The following is a 14,902-nucleotide window of genomic DNA, read 5'->3' on the forward strand; positions in this document are numbered from 1 at the left end:
CCTTGCCACCTGCACCCCTAAGTACCTAAAGCTCTTTCCTGCTCGCTTGAAGGGGAGTCTCCCAATACCCTCTCCCTGGTCCCCCGGGTGTATCACAAAAACCTCGCTTTTGCCCAAATTTAGTTTGTACCCCGAAAAGTCCCCAAACTCTGCTAATAGTTCCATTATCTCCGGCATTCCCCCTTCTGGGTCTGCCACGTACAGCAGTAGATCATCCGCATACAGCGATACTCGATGTTCCTCCCCTCCCCTAGTCAGTCCTCTCCACCCCCCTGAACCCCTCAGTGCCATCGCCAACGGTTCGATCGCCAGTGCGAAAAGTAGGGGGGATAGGGGACATCCCTGCCTGGTCCCTCGGTGGAGCCCGAAATACTCCGACCTCCTCCCGTTTGTCACTACACTCGCCGTCGGGGCCGAGTAGAGCAACTTCACCCACTTAATAAACCCTTCCCCAAACCCAAACCGTTCCAACGTCTCCCACGGGTACTCCCACTCCACCCTATCGAATGCCTTCTCCGCGTCCAGCGCTACCACTATCTCAGCCTCCCCCTCCACTGCCGGCATCATAATTACATTCAGCAATCTCCGCACGTTCGTGTTGAGCTGCCGCCCCTTCACGAACCCCGTCTGGTCCTCATGGATTACCCCTGGCACACAATCCTCTATTCTAGCTGCCAGGATCTTTGCCAGCAACTTGGCATCCACGTTCAGAAGCGAGATAGGCCTGTAGGACCCGCACTGCACGGGGTCTTTATCCCGCTTCAGTATCAGGGAGATCAGAGCCTGCGACATTGTCGGGGGCAGAACCCCCCCCTCTCGCGCCTCATTAAAGGCTCGTACCAGTACCGGTCCCACCAAGTCCACATTTTTCTTGTAGAATTCCACCGGGAACCCATCTGGCCCCGGCGCCTTCCCCGCTTGCATCTGACCTATTCCCTTGACTAGCTCCTCTAGCCCTATTGGCGCCCCCAGCCCTTCTACCAGCCCCTCCTGGGAACCTCAATTTGTTTAGGAAGTCCTCCATTCCCCCTCTACTGATGGAACCATTGTTGCTCGTTCTGGGTGGCTGGATGGGTGTTGTGTGCTGGGGTACGATGGCGGACTCCAGGGAGGGTTGTGTCCGAGCTTCATACTCCTCTGGTTCGACCGGGGACTGGGGGCCGTGCACCCGCTGGGGGCTGGCCGGCGCGGGTGCACGGAACTGGTGGAGCGAGCTCATGGGCTTGGGAGCGTGAGGGGGCGGCAGCATGGGGTGTAGGGTGACGGGTCCTTCTGTGGGTGTAGAGGGGGCGCTGGATTCGGCGGGTGCCAGATCCCGGAGGGATACTGTGTCCTGCTGGCCGTCAGGGAATTCGATGAAGGCGTACTGGGGGTTGGAGTGGAGCAGGCACACCTTCTCAACAAGGGGGTCGGTTTTGTGTGCCCTGACGTGTTTCCTCAGGAGTACGGGGCCCGGAGTCCTCAGCCATGCCAGAAGTGAGACCCCCGTGGTAGTGCCCCTGGAAAAAAATGAAGAGCCTCTCGTGAGGGGTCTGATTGGTCACTGTGCACAAAAGGGACCTAATAGCGTGGAGCGCGTCTGGGAGGACTTCCTGCCACTGGGAGACTTTGAACTTTCTAGACCGGAGGTTCAGTAGGACGGTCTTACAGACCGTCGCATTCTCCCTCTCCACCTGCCCGTCCTGCCTGGGGTTGTAGCTGGTAGTCCTGCTCGAGGCAATGCCCTTGTCGAGCAGATACTGACTCAGCTCGTCGCTCATGAAGGACGAACCCCGGTCGCTGTGTACGTAGCTGGGGAAACCAAACAGGGTGAAGATGCTATGCAGGGCCCTAATGACTGTGTGGGAGGTCATGTCGGGGCACAGGATAGCAAAGGGGAAACGGGAGAACTCATCTACAACGTTTAGAAAGTAAACGTTCTTGTTAGTTGAGGGGAGTGGCCCTTTGAAAACAATCGCGAGGTGTTCAAAGGGCCTAGAAGCCTTGACCAGGTGGGCCCTGTCTGGTCTATAGAAGTGCAGTTTGCACTCCGCACAGATCGGGCAGTCCCTGGTGACCGCTTTTACCTCCTCGTTGGAGAAAGGCAGGTTTCGGGCTCTGATGTAGTGGGCGAGCCGGGTGACCCCCGGGTGGCAGAGGTCGTTGTGGATGACTTTCAGTCGATCAATCTGCACGCTGGCGCGATAGGGCATCCGGAGGCTCATTGAGCTTCCCGGGTCGATACTTAATATCGTAGCTATAGGTGGAGAGCTCGATCCTCCACCGAAGAATTTTATCATTTTTTATTTTGCCCCTTTGCGAGTTGTCAAACATGAAGGCAACCGATGTTTGGTCGGTGATGAGGGTGAACCTCCTACCTGCGAGGTAGTGCCTCCAGTAACGAATAGCCTCCACAATGGCTTGTGCTTCTTTCTCGACTGAGGAGTGTCGGAGTTCTGAAGCGGAGAGGGTACGGGAGAAAAATGCGACTGGTTTCCCTGCCTGATTTAGTGTGGCTGCTAGAGCTACCTCTGAGGCGTCGCTCTCATCCTGGAATGGAGTGGATTCATCCACCTCCCGCATGGCCACTTTGGCGATGTCCTCCTTGATGCCGTTTTGAAGGCCTGGCATGCCTCGGCTGACAGGGGAAACGTGTGGCCTTAAAGAGTAGGCGGGCTTTGTCCGCATATTGAGGGACCCACTGGGCGTAGTAGGAGAAGAAGCCCAAGCACCGTTTGAGGGCCTTGGGGCCATGGGGGAGGGGGAGGTCTAAGAGGGGGCGCATACGGTCCGGGTCTGGGCCCAGGACTCCGTTTTCCACGACGTAGCCGAGGATGGCCAGTCTGTTTGTGCGGAAAACGCATTTCTCCTTGTTATAAGTGAGGTTTAATTTCTGAGCCTTCTGGAGAAAACGGTAGAGGTTGGCGTCGTGGTCCTGCTGGTCATAGCCGCAGATGGTGACATTGTCCAAGTACGGAAACGTGGCCCGCAGCCCGTACTGGTCCACTATTCAGTCCATTGCTCGTTGGAACACCGAGACCCCATTAGTGTCGCCGAAGGGGACCCGGAGGAAATTGAAGAGGTGGCCATCGGCCTCGAATGCCGTGTAGTGGCGGTCCTCCGGGCGGATTGGGAGCTGGTGGTATGCAGACTTCAGATCCACCGTGGAAAAGAGGCGGTACTGGGTGATCTGATTGACCATGTCTGCAATCCTGGGGAGGGGATACGTGTCGAGGAGCGTAAATCTATTTATGGTCTGACTATAGTTGACAACCATGCGGAATTTTCCCCCGGTCTTAACGACCACCACCTGAGCTCTCCAGGGACTATTGCTGGCCTCTATAATCCCCTCACTGAGAAGTCTTCGGACCTCTGTTCTGATAAATACCCTATCCTGTAGGCTGTACCGCCTGCTACGAGTGGCTACGGGTTTACAGTCCTTTGTGAGATTGGCGAAGAGAGGAGGGGGGGATTCGCAGCGTAGCGAGGCTGCAGATAGTGAGTGGGGGCAGGGGCCCGCCGAAGCTGAGGGTGAGGCTCCTAAGGTTACATTGAAAATCTAGGCCTAATAAGAATGGCGCGCAGAGGTCGGGCAAAACGTAGAGTTAAAATTTTGAGTAGCTAGCGCCTCGGATTGTGAGTGTCGCGGTGGTGCGTCCCGGGATCTGGACAGAATGGGAGCCTGAAGCGAGCGAGATAGTTTGCCGCACGCGAAAAACAGGGAGCGAACAGCGTCTTACCAGATCTGGATGTATGAAGCTCTCAGTGCTCCCGGAGTCGAAAAGGCATGGCGTCTTGTACCCGTTGATTTGGACCTCTGCCATCGAAATTCGCAGATGCTTCAGGCGTGATTGATCCGGGGTGACTGCGCCGAGTTGCGGACCGCGTGACGAGCGCCCGGGGAGGCCGTACTCTTCCATTGAGTTGTCCGAGCGCGGAGATGCCGATCGGGCCCGTGGATCGGACGTGGCGGGCGGCGAGGAAGATGGCACGTGGCCGGCAGCGTGGTGGAGGTTTGCCAAGATGACGGCCCCCATGGATCGCACGTGGTGGGAGGGGGCGGGGTCGGGGCATAGGCCGCAGCATTTCAGGCCCCGCGGGCCTGCGGGTGTGGGGAGCGATTACTTCGTACCGCTGGGAAGTTGGAAGCTGGGGCCCTTTTAGTGAGGCACACTCTCGCGTAATGCCCTTTCCGCCCGCAGCTGCTGCAGGTCGCGTTGCGGGCCGGGCAGTGCTGCCGCGGGTGCTGTTTCTGGCCGCAGAAATGGCAGGCTGGAGCAGCATAGTGGCTGGCTGGAGCAGTATAGTGGCTGGCTGGAGCAGCATAGTGGCTGGCTGGAGCAGCATTGTGGCTGGCTGGAGCAGTATAGTGGCTGGCTGCAGCAGCATAGTGGCTGGCTGGAGCAGCATGGTGGCTGGCTGGAGCAGCATAGTGGCTGGCTGGAGCAGTATAGTGGCTGGCTGGAGCAGCATAGTGGCTGGGGCAGCATGGTGGCTGGCTGGAGCAGCATAGTGGCTGGCTGGAGCAGCATAGTGGCTGGCTGGGGCAGCATGGTGGCTGGCTGGAGCAGCATAGTGGCTGGCTGGAGCAGCATAGTGGCTGGCTGGGGCAGCATGGTGGCTGGAGCAGCATGGTGGCTGGAGCAGCATGGTGGCTGGCTGGGGCAGCATAGTGGCTGGATGGAACAGCATGGTGGCTGGAGCAGCATAGTGGCTGGAGCAGCATGGTGGCTGGCTGGGGCAGCATGGTGGCTGGCTGGAGCAGCAAAGTGGCTGGCTGGAGCAGCATGGTGGCTGGCTGGGGCAGCATGGTGGCTGGCTGGGGCAGCATGGTGGCTGGCTGGAGCAGCATGGTGGCTGGCTGGAGCAGCATGGTGGCTGGCTGGAGCAGCATGGTGGCTGGCTGGGGCAGCATGGTGGCTGGCTGGGGCAGCATGGTGGCTGGGGCAGCATAGTGGCTGGGGCAGCATGGTGGCTGGCTGGGGCAGCATGGTGGCTGGCTGGGGCAGCATGGTGGCTGGCTGGAGCAGCATGGTGGCTGGCTGGGGCAGCATGGTGGCTGGGGCAGCATAGTGGCTGGGGCAGCATGGTGGCTGGCTGGGGCAGCATAGTGGCTGGAGCAGCATGGTGGCTGGCTGGGGCAGCATAGTGGCTGGGGCAGCATGGTGGCTGGCTGGAGCAGCATGGTGGCTGGCTGGAGCAGCATGGTGGCTGGCTGGAGCAGCATGGAGGCTGGCTGGGGCAGCATGGTGGCTGGCTGGGGCAGCATGGTGGCTGGCTGGGGCAGCATGGTGGCTGGCTGGGGCAGCATGGTGGCTGGCTGGAGCAGCATGGTGGCTGGCTGGGGCAGCATAGTGGCTGGAGCAGCATGGTGGCTGGCTGGGGCAGCATGGTGGCTGGCTGGAGCAGCATGGTGGCTGGCTGGGGCAGCATGGTGGCTGGCTGGGGCAGCATGGTGGCTGGCTGGGGCAGCATGGTGGCTGGCTGGAGCAGCATGGTGGCTGGCTGGGGCAGCATGGTGGCTGGATGGAGCAGCATGGTGGCTGGGCGGCTGCGTGGCATAGGCCTGGGGGAGTCGCTGGTCGGGGGCCCATGATTGGGTCGCGGGGTCCGCGGGGAACGAGGTGAGGCTGCGGAAGGAGACCTCCATCGTGGTCGCAATTTCCTCAGTTTTTTCTAAGTCTTGGGGCCCCCTTTTCCAGCAGTCGTTGGCGCACATAATTAGACCTGAGGCCCGCTACAAAAACATCGCGTACAGCAAGTTCTCTATGTTCAGCCGCGGTAACCGCTTGGTAGTTACAGTCATTTGATAGATTATTGAGCTCTCTTAAAAATTCGGCGAGTGATTCTGTCGGCTGCTGGCGGCAAGTCGTGAACACATGGCGTGCATAAACTTAATTAATGGGCCTTACATACATCTTATCGAGTATCGCTAGCGCTGCAGTATATGAACCGGCCGAGTTTAGTTGCGTAGAGATTCTGTGGCTCACCCTCGCGTGCAGTAGACTTAACTTCTGTTCTTCTGTTGTTTCGGCTGTGCTCGCTTCTGCCAGGTAGGCCTTAAAGCACCGCAGCCAGTGGGAGAAGATTTATTTTGCCTCTGCATCCTGTGGGTCGAGTTCCAGGCGTCCAGGCTTGAGGGCTAATTCCATGATCGATTCTGACTGTTCTTAAGTAGATTAAATTGATGGAACCATCAATTCACTAGACACGTGGGCAGCAGGGTAGCATGGTGGTTAGCATAAATGCTTCACAGCTCCAGGGTCCCAGGTTCGATTCCCGGCTGGGTCACTGTCTGTGTGGAGTCTGCACGTCCTCCCCCTGTGTGCGTGGGTTTCCTCCGGGTGCTCCGGTTTCCTCCCACAGTCCAAAGATGTGCGGGTTAGGTGGATTGGCCATGCTAAATTGCCCGTAGTGTCCTAATAAAAAGTAAGGTTAAGGGGGGGTTGTTGGGTTACGGGTATAGGGTGGATACGTGGGTTTGAGTAGGGTGATCATGGCTCGGCACAACATTGAGGGCCGAAGGGCCTGTTCTACAACAAAGGGTTGTGAATCTATGGAATTCCTTGCCCAGTGAAGCAGTTGAGGCTCCTTCATTACATGTTTTTAAGGTAAAGATAGATAGGTTTTTGAAGAATAAAGGGATTAAGGGTTATGGTGTTCGGGCCGGAAAGTGGAGCTGAGTCCACAAAAGATCAGCCATGATCTAATTGAATGGCGGAGCAGGCTCGAGGGGCCAGATGGCCTACTCCTGCTCCTAGTTCTTATGTTCTTATGTTTTTATGTTCTATGTTCTACGTGCTTTAAGATATGAACAGTGGTTTTAATCTACTTACTACAGAGCCAGCCTGTTACCCGTTGAACTCTTAATGAACTGCAGGCTAGCTCTGGACAAGGGTATTTATACAGCAGTCCAGGGGGAGGAGTCACGGGTGGAGCCCTGTACAAACTCCTGAGCATTCCCAGAGCTACTCCCCCTAGTGGTCGGATAACGTTACTGCGCTTACAGTGGTATTGGTAAATACAGTGTGAATTACTAAGTTACATTCACCACAGAAGCATTGGCCATATTTGTTCAGATTTTGTTCACATTTAGCTAGTCACTGAACTTCCATCCCTTCAGGAAGGGTTAGAATGACTTGTCCCCTTTAGAAGAGGTGAATCAGCTGAATAAATTGGAGTAGGGCAGGGTTAAAAATAAGTCAAATGGATAAAGGATTTTGCTGTCAGGAAGCAAGGAACTACATTCGCCTTGCCTCAGTGGTAGCTCACTAGGTTTTCTCAGGCTTCCAAAAAAGATATGCTCAATTTTGGTGCCCTCTCCAACATGGCCTCTACAGGACATCTGTCGCATCAGTGAGTGAGGGACAACAGGGATTCTCAGCCAGTCAGATAAGAGAATCCCCACTGAGACGTGCAAGGGGGGAATTTAACCTCCAAAAACAGGTGAGCTGAGTCCAGATTCGGTAATAAATGGTTTGAGGAGAAATCGTTGTGCACACTGTTGATCTGTTTTTGTTATGGTTTGATACACAGCGTTTCGAGGTTGATACAATCATCTATGTCCGAGGCTGTGTTGACGCTGTCAGCCTGTGGTTCGAGGATAACATTGGTATCACAGTGGGACTTCTTGCCGCATTATTCCTGCCACAGGTAATCTCTTGGTTCATGTTGACGCGCTGTTAAGCCTCTTTCTATAATGAGGCTAAAGAAGAAAAGAATGACTAATATATTGGTAATAGAATCCTTGGATGCTTGTAACAATGCGAGTGATTTTGCGCAAAATTCTGAATCATTGACATTTATGAACAATGGAGCTCTTCATTTTGAACAGATTTCTGATTCATCAGAACCGGCAGCCAACAGGTATGAAATAGAAAGCTAGAAACGGGGTCAGCCATTTCACAAGTTCTGCCATTCATTGAGACCGTGGCAACCTAACTCAATATACCCACCATTACACCATAACCCATCGGGGGGGCACGGTATCACAGTGGTTAGCACAGTTGCTTCACAGCTCCAGGGGCCCAACGTTCGATTCCTGCTTGTGTGGAGTCTGCACGTTCTCCCCGTGACTGCGTGGGTTTCCTCCGGGTGCTCCGGCTTCCTCCCACATCTAAAGATGTGCAGGTTAGGTGGATTGGCCACAATCAATTGCCCTTAGTGTCCAAAAAAGGTTGGGTGGGATTACTGGGTTACGGGGATAGGGTGGAAGTGTGGGTTGAGGTAGGGTGTTCTTTGCAAGGGACGGTGCAGACTCGATGGGTCGAATGGCCTCCTTCCGCACTGTATATTTTATGATTCTCTAACATTCAATAACAAAAAAACTGTTCATTTCTGATTTAAAATTAACAATTGATCAAGCATGGAATACACTTTTACTACTTTTGTATTTACCAGAGATTGTAGGCTCATTTAATGTATTTGACAACACATAATCTATTTGAAGTAAACGGCTAAGTGAGTTCAAAGAATTCATAAGACGTTTATTCAGCATAACAGCAGTATTTCCACAGGACCCAGTTACACATCTCAGGGTTCTCACTCCATTGCGGGGTCTCAGGCAGTTCTGAGCACCTGGTTGGCACTGGTGACTTCTGAATGGTCTGTGCAGCTCCCAGTAATGTGTCAGGGGTGCACTGGAATGCAGTATCAATTCTACATTTTAAAGGATAAAATTCTATTGTACCCGCGCTGTTTTACAAAGAGAATGGCCTTCCTTGATATATCTGGTATGTGGAGGGATCTTATGAATTCGTGGGGGATTATGGATTTTCAAATGTAAACTTTAATCATGACTGGCATTGCAAGTTATCCAGATGAAACACACAGTGCAATTTAGAAATTGTTCTGAAGCATCTTGAGCCACTTCAAATCTTACTGTCACTCCATGCACTGCAAGCAACATTGAGCAAATCAGCCTGTCATAGTCTGTATACAATCTGTGGGGAAATATTCCAAAACATATGATATGTTCACCGTCTCAAAAATGCTCTTACTGTTGAACACAGCTGAATGGGAACAGAGTGAGAGAAAACATGATTATTAAAGAAAAAACATATTGGGCATGATTTAACGGGAAAAACACAGTCCATTTGTGGGCGTGTTTCCTGGTGCTTGCAGTGCCGAGAACAACCCTGCTATTCAATTGGACTCTGGTTTTGTTTCTGCCTCGGCAAGGAATGCCCCACCGAGGGTGCTGTTAGCTTCATTTCCTGCACTGAGAAGATCTGTTCGCCCATCCAGGAAGATGGTCCCCCAATCTCTCAACTCCTCAATGCGCCCACCGGACCCTCCCAAGCACCCTAACATATCGATTAGGGGGCCTAGAGCCCTCCCCCCCCTCACCCTACCTCTTAAGGCCAGGGCACCTCTGGGCCCAATCCCTGGTAGGAACAAGATGCCATCTGGGCACCTTGGCACTGCCAACCTGGCAATCTGACAGTGCCAGGGTGGCATTGGCAGTGCTAGGGTACCCACCCTGCCCAGAGGCCAACCACCTGGGGGCCTCCAATCACCTGGTGGACTACCCCTAAATGCCATTACGCCCGGTCCACGTTTGTGGAGATCAGTGCTAGATGGTGCCCAGTCTCGAAGGCGAAGGAGTTCAATCCCGGGCATTGGTTAGGTCCTCCGTAGACATATTCAACTGAGGCATGCTCAATCGAATATGCAAATCAGCACCCCACCCACTGTGGGCAGGATCCAGATCACAACACCACTCGCGAGGTGGCTGCGAGCAACGTCAGGCACGGTGCGGCCATTAGATCGCGCCCACTATCTAACTTGCTCGATGGAATTTGATGCGGTATTTGTTGAGACTGAACGTTCAATTTGTACAATGAATTTTATTTCAGGTGGATTTCTCTGTTCTTCATCCTCTCCCTTGGTGAACTGAATGAACAAATTTGTGAGGGCAATGACTCAGAGTCGAATCTAGATCTTTAACAAAACCCTGAACATTGAAAGTCTCAAATGAGGTAGTGGATAAACTGTACAGGACAATCTGTCCTTTTGTACCAGCAGTTATTGAGTAATACCACGAGAATCCATGAGGAAATACTCTTCAGTTCACTCATACTGAATGGACTCTGCAGTTGTAGGAAGAATTTTACAAGCCTTATTAGAAAAGTAGAAAGACCAAGTGAAAGCAGTAATATTGCAGACACAAAGTTAGCACGCCCTTATTCCCTGATGAGCAAAAGCTAAACTGAAAGAATGCTCTCATTGAATAAAGATTGTGTACATTGCATGGGTGTAATGGTATTGAAGATTTGACATGACAGATATGATATTTCAAAGACCCGTTAAATTGGATCACGGCTGTTGTATTCTAAGGTCTATGCTTTATTCTTAATAATGGTTGGTGCGTATGTAATGAATTGCTTCATCTGATCAAACATGCCAGGCAGCACAGACAAAGCCTCCTCCTGAATTCACACAGGGGGTTGTGAGTCAGAACAAATGTTTCCAGCCAGTAAGAGACGTAAGACAAAAAATGGCTTATCCTACATGTATACAGAATGGAACAACATCACAACTGGCTCAATCCAATCATTAGGCAGAACTAGATACTCTTATAGAGTATCAATCCCGGGCATTGGTTAGGTCCTCCGTAGACATATTCAACTGAGGAATGCTCAATTGAATATGCAAATCAGCAAGGGGGGAACAGGATAGGATCATGAAAACATGACAAAAAGGTGCATACCCTCCTACTCTGCACACACCCGCAATCATCACGAGAAATCAAGATAGATTCCCACGCCATGATCGATTGCACATCGCCCTCAACTCAAGCAGTGCCAATGGCACCAATGGCCCAACTCAGCTTCCTCTTTCTGGTCTGGATACCAGACTCATCTTCACTCATGTAGGAACCAAGAGCGGATTTGTCCCACCCACCATTACAAAGACAGAAGAAAACACACGGAAACCCCAGATCTAAGGAAAGTTACACCCATAACTATACAACAAACTCCAAAAACCAGGCGCAAGACAGACTCAAAATCGCTCAGAGAGGAGAAGAAGAGAGGACCGGCAACAACAACAACACATTCAGACTATGGTCAAGCCTTCAGGGCTTCCCAAGGTAGAAAGGAAGAGTTGGGCAAAAAAAAAAAACCGAGCAGAACTATCCCACCAGATGACAACGGTCAGCCATTGAAGAGAAGAACAGACCACTCAATCAACAAAAAGGTGACTCACAAAAATTAAGAACACTGGAGGGAAAGTCAAGTTAGTCACAATACCCAGAAGGCCAGAAGGAGTAAAACTGTGCACAAATCACACTTCTCATAATTGACTCTAAATGATTTTGCGGGAACAGGATAATCAATGGCACTGGCCATCACGCTTCACCTTTCGCAATCCCCTCCAGGAAAAAAGACAGCAACAAAAAGCCAACAACATGATCAACAGGGAGTAATGTTCAGGTTACTGTAGAACCACAGGATAGGGACGTCTTCCATGTCGCATGAGAAGGTAAAGGATAAAGCAGGATCAATGACCACGCTTCGGGATCTCTCCAGGAATCCAACAATGGAAACGCGAGACACCATCACTTCCACCATGGCTGTCTCTCTGATGCCCAGGCTGTCGACAGCCTAAGCCCAGGCTGGAGGGAATGATTCGACTCACTCAGCCACCTCCAATAAAGCATTGAGAATAGGATGCGATAGGATCATAGCCTGTATACAATCTGTGGGGAAATGTTCCTTCGAAGTGAGTCACACCACAGAGCCGGAATTCTCAGCCAAGACAAGGGGCGGAATTCTACGCCCCCCCCCCCCCCCCCCCCCCCCCCCCCCGCCGGGTCGGAGAATCGCCGGGGGTGGGGGGTGAATACTTCCCCCGCCGGCTGCCGAATTCTCTGGCGCCAGGGTTTTGGCAGGGGCAGGAATCGCGGCACGCCGGTCGACGGCTGCTGGCAGCGCCCCCCCCCCCCCGACGATTCGCCAGCCCAGAGACAGAGCATAACCATATAACTCAAGAAAAAGTGAGTATGAAATGTGCACCAGGATGAAATGAAGAATTTAAAGACGAGCAGAGCTGGAGCTCACGAAAGCGCAAGCACTCCCGCGGTCCATCACATAACCACCTGGAGCTGCTCTTTTTTAATGGGTACAAGCGGGATTTTAGACAGTGGACCTGAACTGACTGCTGCGGCCTGGATGACCAATGCTGCCAACTGAATTCCTTGGGAATGTTTTGAAAATTGAGCGTTTTGTGGCTTCATTTGGATGCCTCCATTCTGGATAGATATTTTATGGGATGTTGTGGGGTATTGGACCAGTCAGGAGCTGGATTGTGTATCTTGAGGCTGAAATTACAGTGGTTCTGACTCCAGATCTGCATTCATTTCAGTCCAGTGAAACACACACGTCCTGCAATAAACTAGACATGATGATCATCCTAACTCACAAGCCCAATGCTGGGGAAATGCACTTCAAATACATCAGAAATTTGAACAATCTTACCCCAGTCCCCCGTAACATGTACTCAGCTTGTGGGTTATTGAAAATGTTTTAATGTATTTCAGGTGATAGGACAGTCCTGGTGGGAATGAGGGTGCTTCTGCCAGACCTTTACTGGAAACACAAAGGCCGGGATTTTCCCACCCTCGCACGGCTGGGCCTCCGCCATTCAAATGTCCACTCGCTTCCTGCCAGCAATAAGCAAAACTCTGGACGTCTTCACTTTGAAACCAGGGGGATACCTCCTTGTGGCCAATAGCATTTAAAAATACTCAAGTGGTGGGAAACGCACATCTGGACAGCTTCAATAAATCTTTCCTGCCTTTCTATTCCATTCGACTTGCAATAAGTTTCATAGAATTTACAGTGCAGAAGGAGGCCATTCGGCCCATCAAGTCTGCACCGGCTCTTGGAAAGAGCACCTTACCCAAGGTTAACACCTCCACCCTATCCCCATAACCCAGCAACCCCACCCAACAAAACACCAATACTCCACTTGTCTTCCCAATCACTTGCTGTATCTAACGTTTTATGATTCATGTACCAGACACTTTGACCCCTCTGTACCACCCTGCAGTCTCGCTCCATTTAAGTATTCAATGCTTTTTTATTTAATGCTCCATTTAATGCTTTTCTTTTCTTCCTGCCAAGGACAATTTCACATTTTTCCACATTGTACAATTAAAATCCAGTTTGTTCAGAAACCAAATTTGGATTTTGGTCAACTGCATGAGATGAGACCTCCTTAACTCACTGCAAATGTGTTAATCTCCTTCAGAATCTCTGAACTTCACTCCTGTTATTCAGCATGAACACGGCTGGAGTTTTCACTTGTTTGACATGATTGAAATGGAGGAAATCTTCGAAACGTTGGGGTAGATTTTTTTCATTTTGTGTAGCCAGTATAGAATGTGTGAGTGGAGGCTGGGAGAATAAGTGGAGGTCGTTAGGACTCTATTAACGTGTCCCAGCCTCCACATTCTAAAGGCAATTCTGCATTTTGGGCGGAAGAAGAGGGTTGCAAGTCGAGTTCAATTTCACTGGAGGGGGATTACTTGCACCGTTACCCAAGTTGTTATGACTACATCCAGGCATATCTGTCCCTATATCTCCTGGAAACTGCATTCACAGGACAAGAATCACCAGATGGACAATTATAGAGTTGTATCATCTGCTTGAAGCTGGCCTGCAGTTAACCGCCACACTGCCAGTAGCAATAAAGGCCATCACATTCCTAAATTGTAATTCTTGGGCTCATTGTATGCTTACGTCAGTCAGTCTGCGGTGCAGAGATGTGTTAAGCAGGTAACGGATGTTCATCAGGAGCGTACGGCAGCCAGCTTAAATACTGGCCTGTGTTTAAGTGACTGAACAAGCAGTGCGTTAAAAGCTTTTTCGCTGGTCTGACATTTTAAAATGGCGATGTAACAACAGTTCCAGTAGGAAATGACAGTAATAGAATGTGTGGCCATGCATGTGAAGCTCAGAAAAAGTTGTTTTGTGAATGCTTGTGAGATCATAAACATGTTGGTTCAGAATGCCTGCTAAATCCAGTATTGTGAGCACAGGGAGGCTTCCTCACTGTACGAGCAGAAATAGATCTTTCTACTTGTTTCAGTCCGTGCAGTCACAGCATTATGGAATTCGGGTTGAAAACTGCCATATTAATGCTATAATTTCTAATTTGAGTAAAGTCTAAAATTCTACGTGCATTGTTGGGGAGAAATATACCAGTGCTTACTGAGTTCAAAAAGGTCTTGGGTAAACGCAAGTCATGTCATGTAAATGTACCTATTTTATCCGGTTCATCACATACAGCTTGCAGTTCTGTCTGCCCTTTCACAAGTAGCACAGTAAATGCACTGGCATTTTACTCACAGCCCAAGATCAGATGTTGATCTGTTTCTAGCTGAACAGGTTATCTGCAGTAGGTGCACTCTGGGATTATTTGGGAAGAAGTAAAATCTCTTGGAAAGCAAGCTGTCTCCAGCATGCATGATGAAAACATGAAAGCTAAGTCAGCAGAGGCAACTTGATCATATTCATGATAGTTGAGGAAAGAGCTCGGCCTTTCCTCTACCTCTTTGTTACAAAGGAGCCACATTAGGGGCAGCACGGTAGCATGGTGGTTAGCATAAATGCTTCACAGCTCCAGGGTCCCAGGTTCGATTCCCGGCTGGGTCACTGTCTGTGTGGAGTCTGCACGTCCTCCCCGTGTGTGCGTGGGTTTCCTCCGGGTGCTCCGGTTTCCTCCCACATTCCAAGGATGTGCGGGTTAGGTGGATTGGCCATGATAAATTGCCCGTAGTGTCCTTAAAAGTAAGGTTAAGGGGGGGGGGGGGGGTTGTTGGGTTACGGGTATAGGGTGGATACGTGGGTTTGAGTAGGGTGATAATTGCTCAGCACAACATCGAGGGCCGAAGGGCCTGTTCTGTGCTGTACTGTTC

General features: G+C 51.3%; 1 protein-coding gene across 1 annotated transcript in view; it reads left to right on the plus strand.

Annotated features, from left to right (window-relative positions):
• Window positions 1-14,902, plus strand: part of zgc:110329 (uncharacterized protein LOC550500 homolog) — a 213,665-nt gene that overhangs the window by 166,502 nt on the left and 32,261 nt on the right. Inside the window, exon 7 of the mRNA XM_038785594.1 lies at window positions 7,516-7,632. Coding sequence (XP_038641522.1) covers window positions 7,516-7,632 — 117 coding nt within the window. The remainder of the gene's footprint in view (window positions 1-7,515; window positions 7,633-14,902) is intronic.

The sequence above is a fragment of the Scyliorhinus canicula genome, chromosome 26, assembly GCF_902713615.1.
Source record: "Scyliorhinus canicula chromosome 26, sScyCan1.1, whole genome shotgun sequence".
Taxonomy (NCBI): domain Eukaryota; kingdom Metazoa; phylum Chordata; class Chondrichthyes; order Carcharhiniformes; family Scyliorhinidae; genus Scyliorhinus; species Scyliorhinus canicula.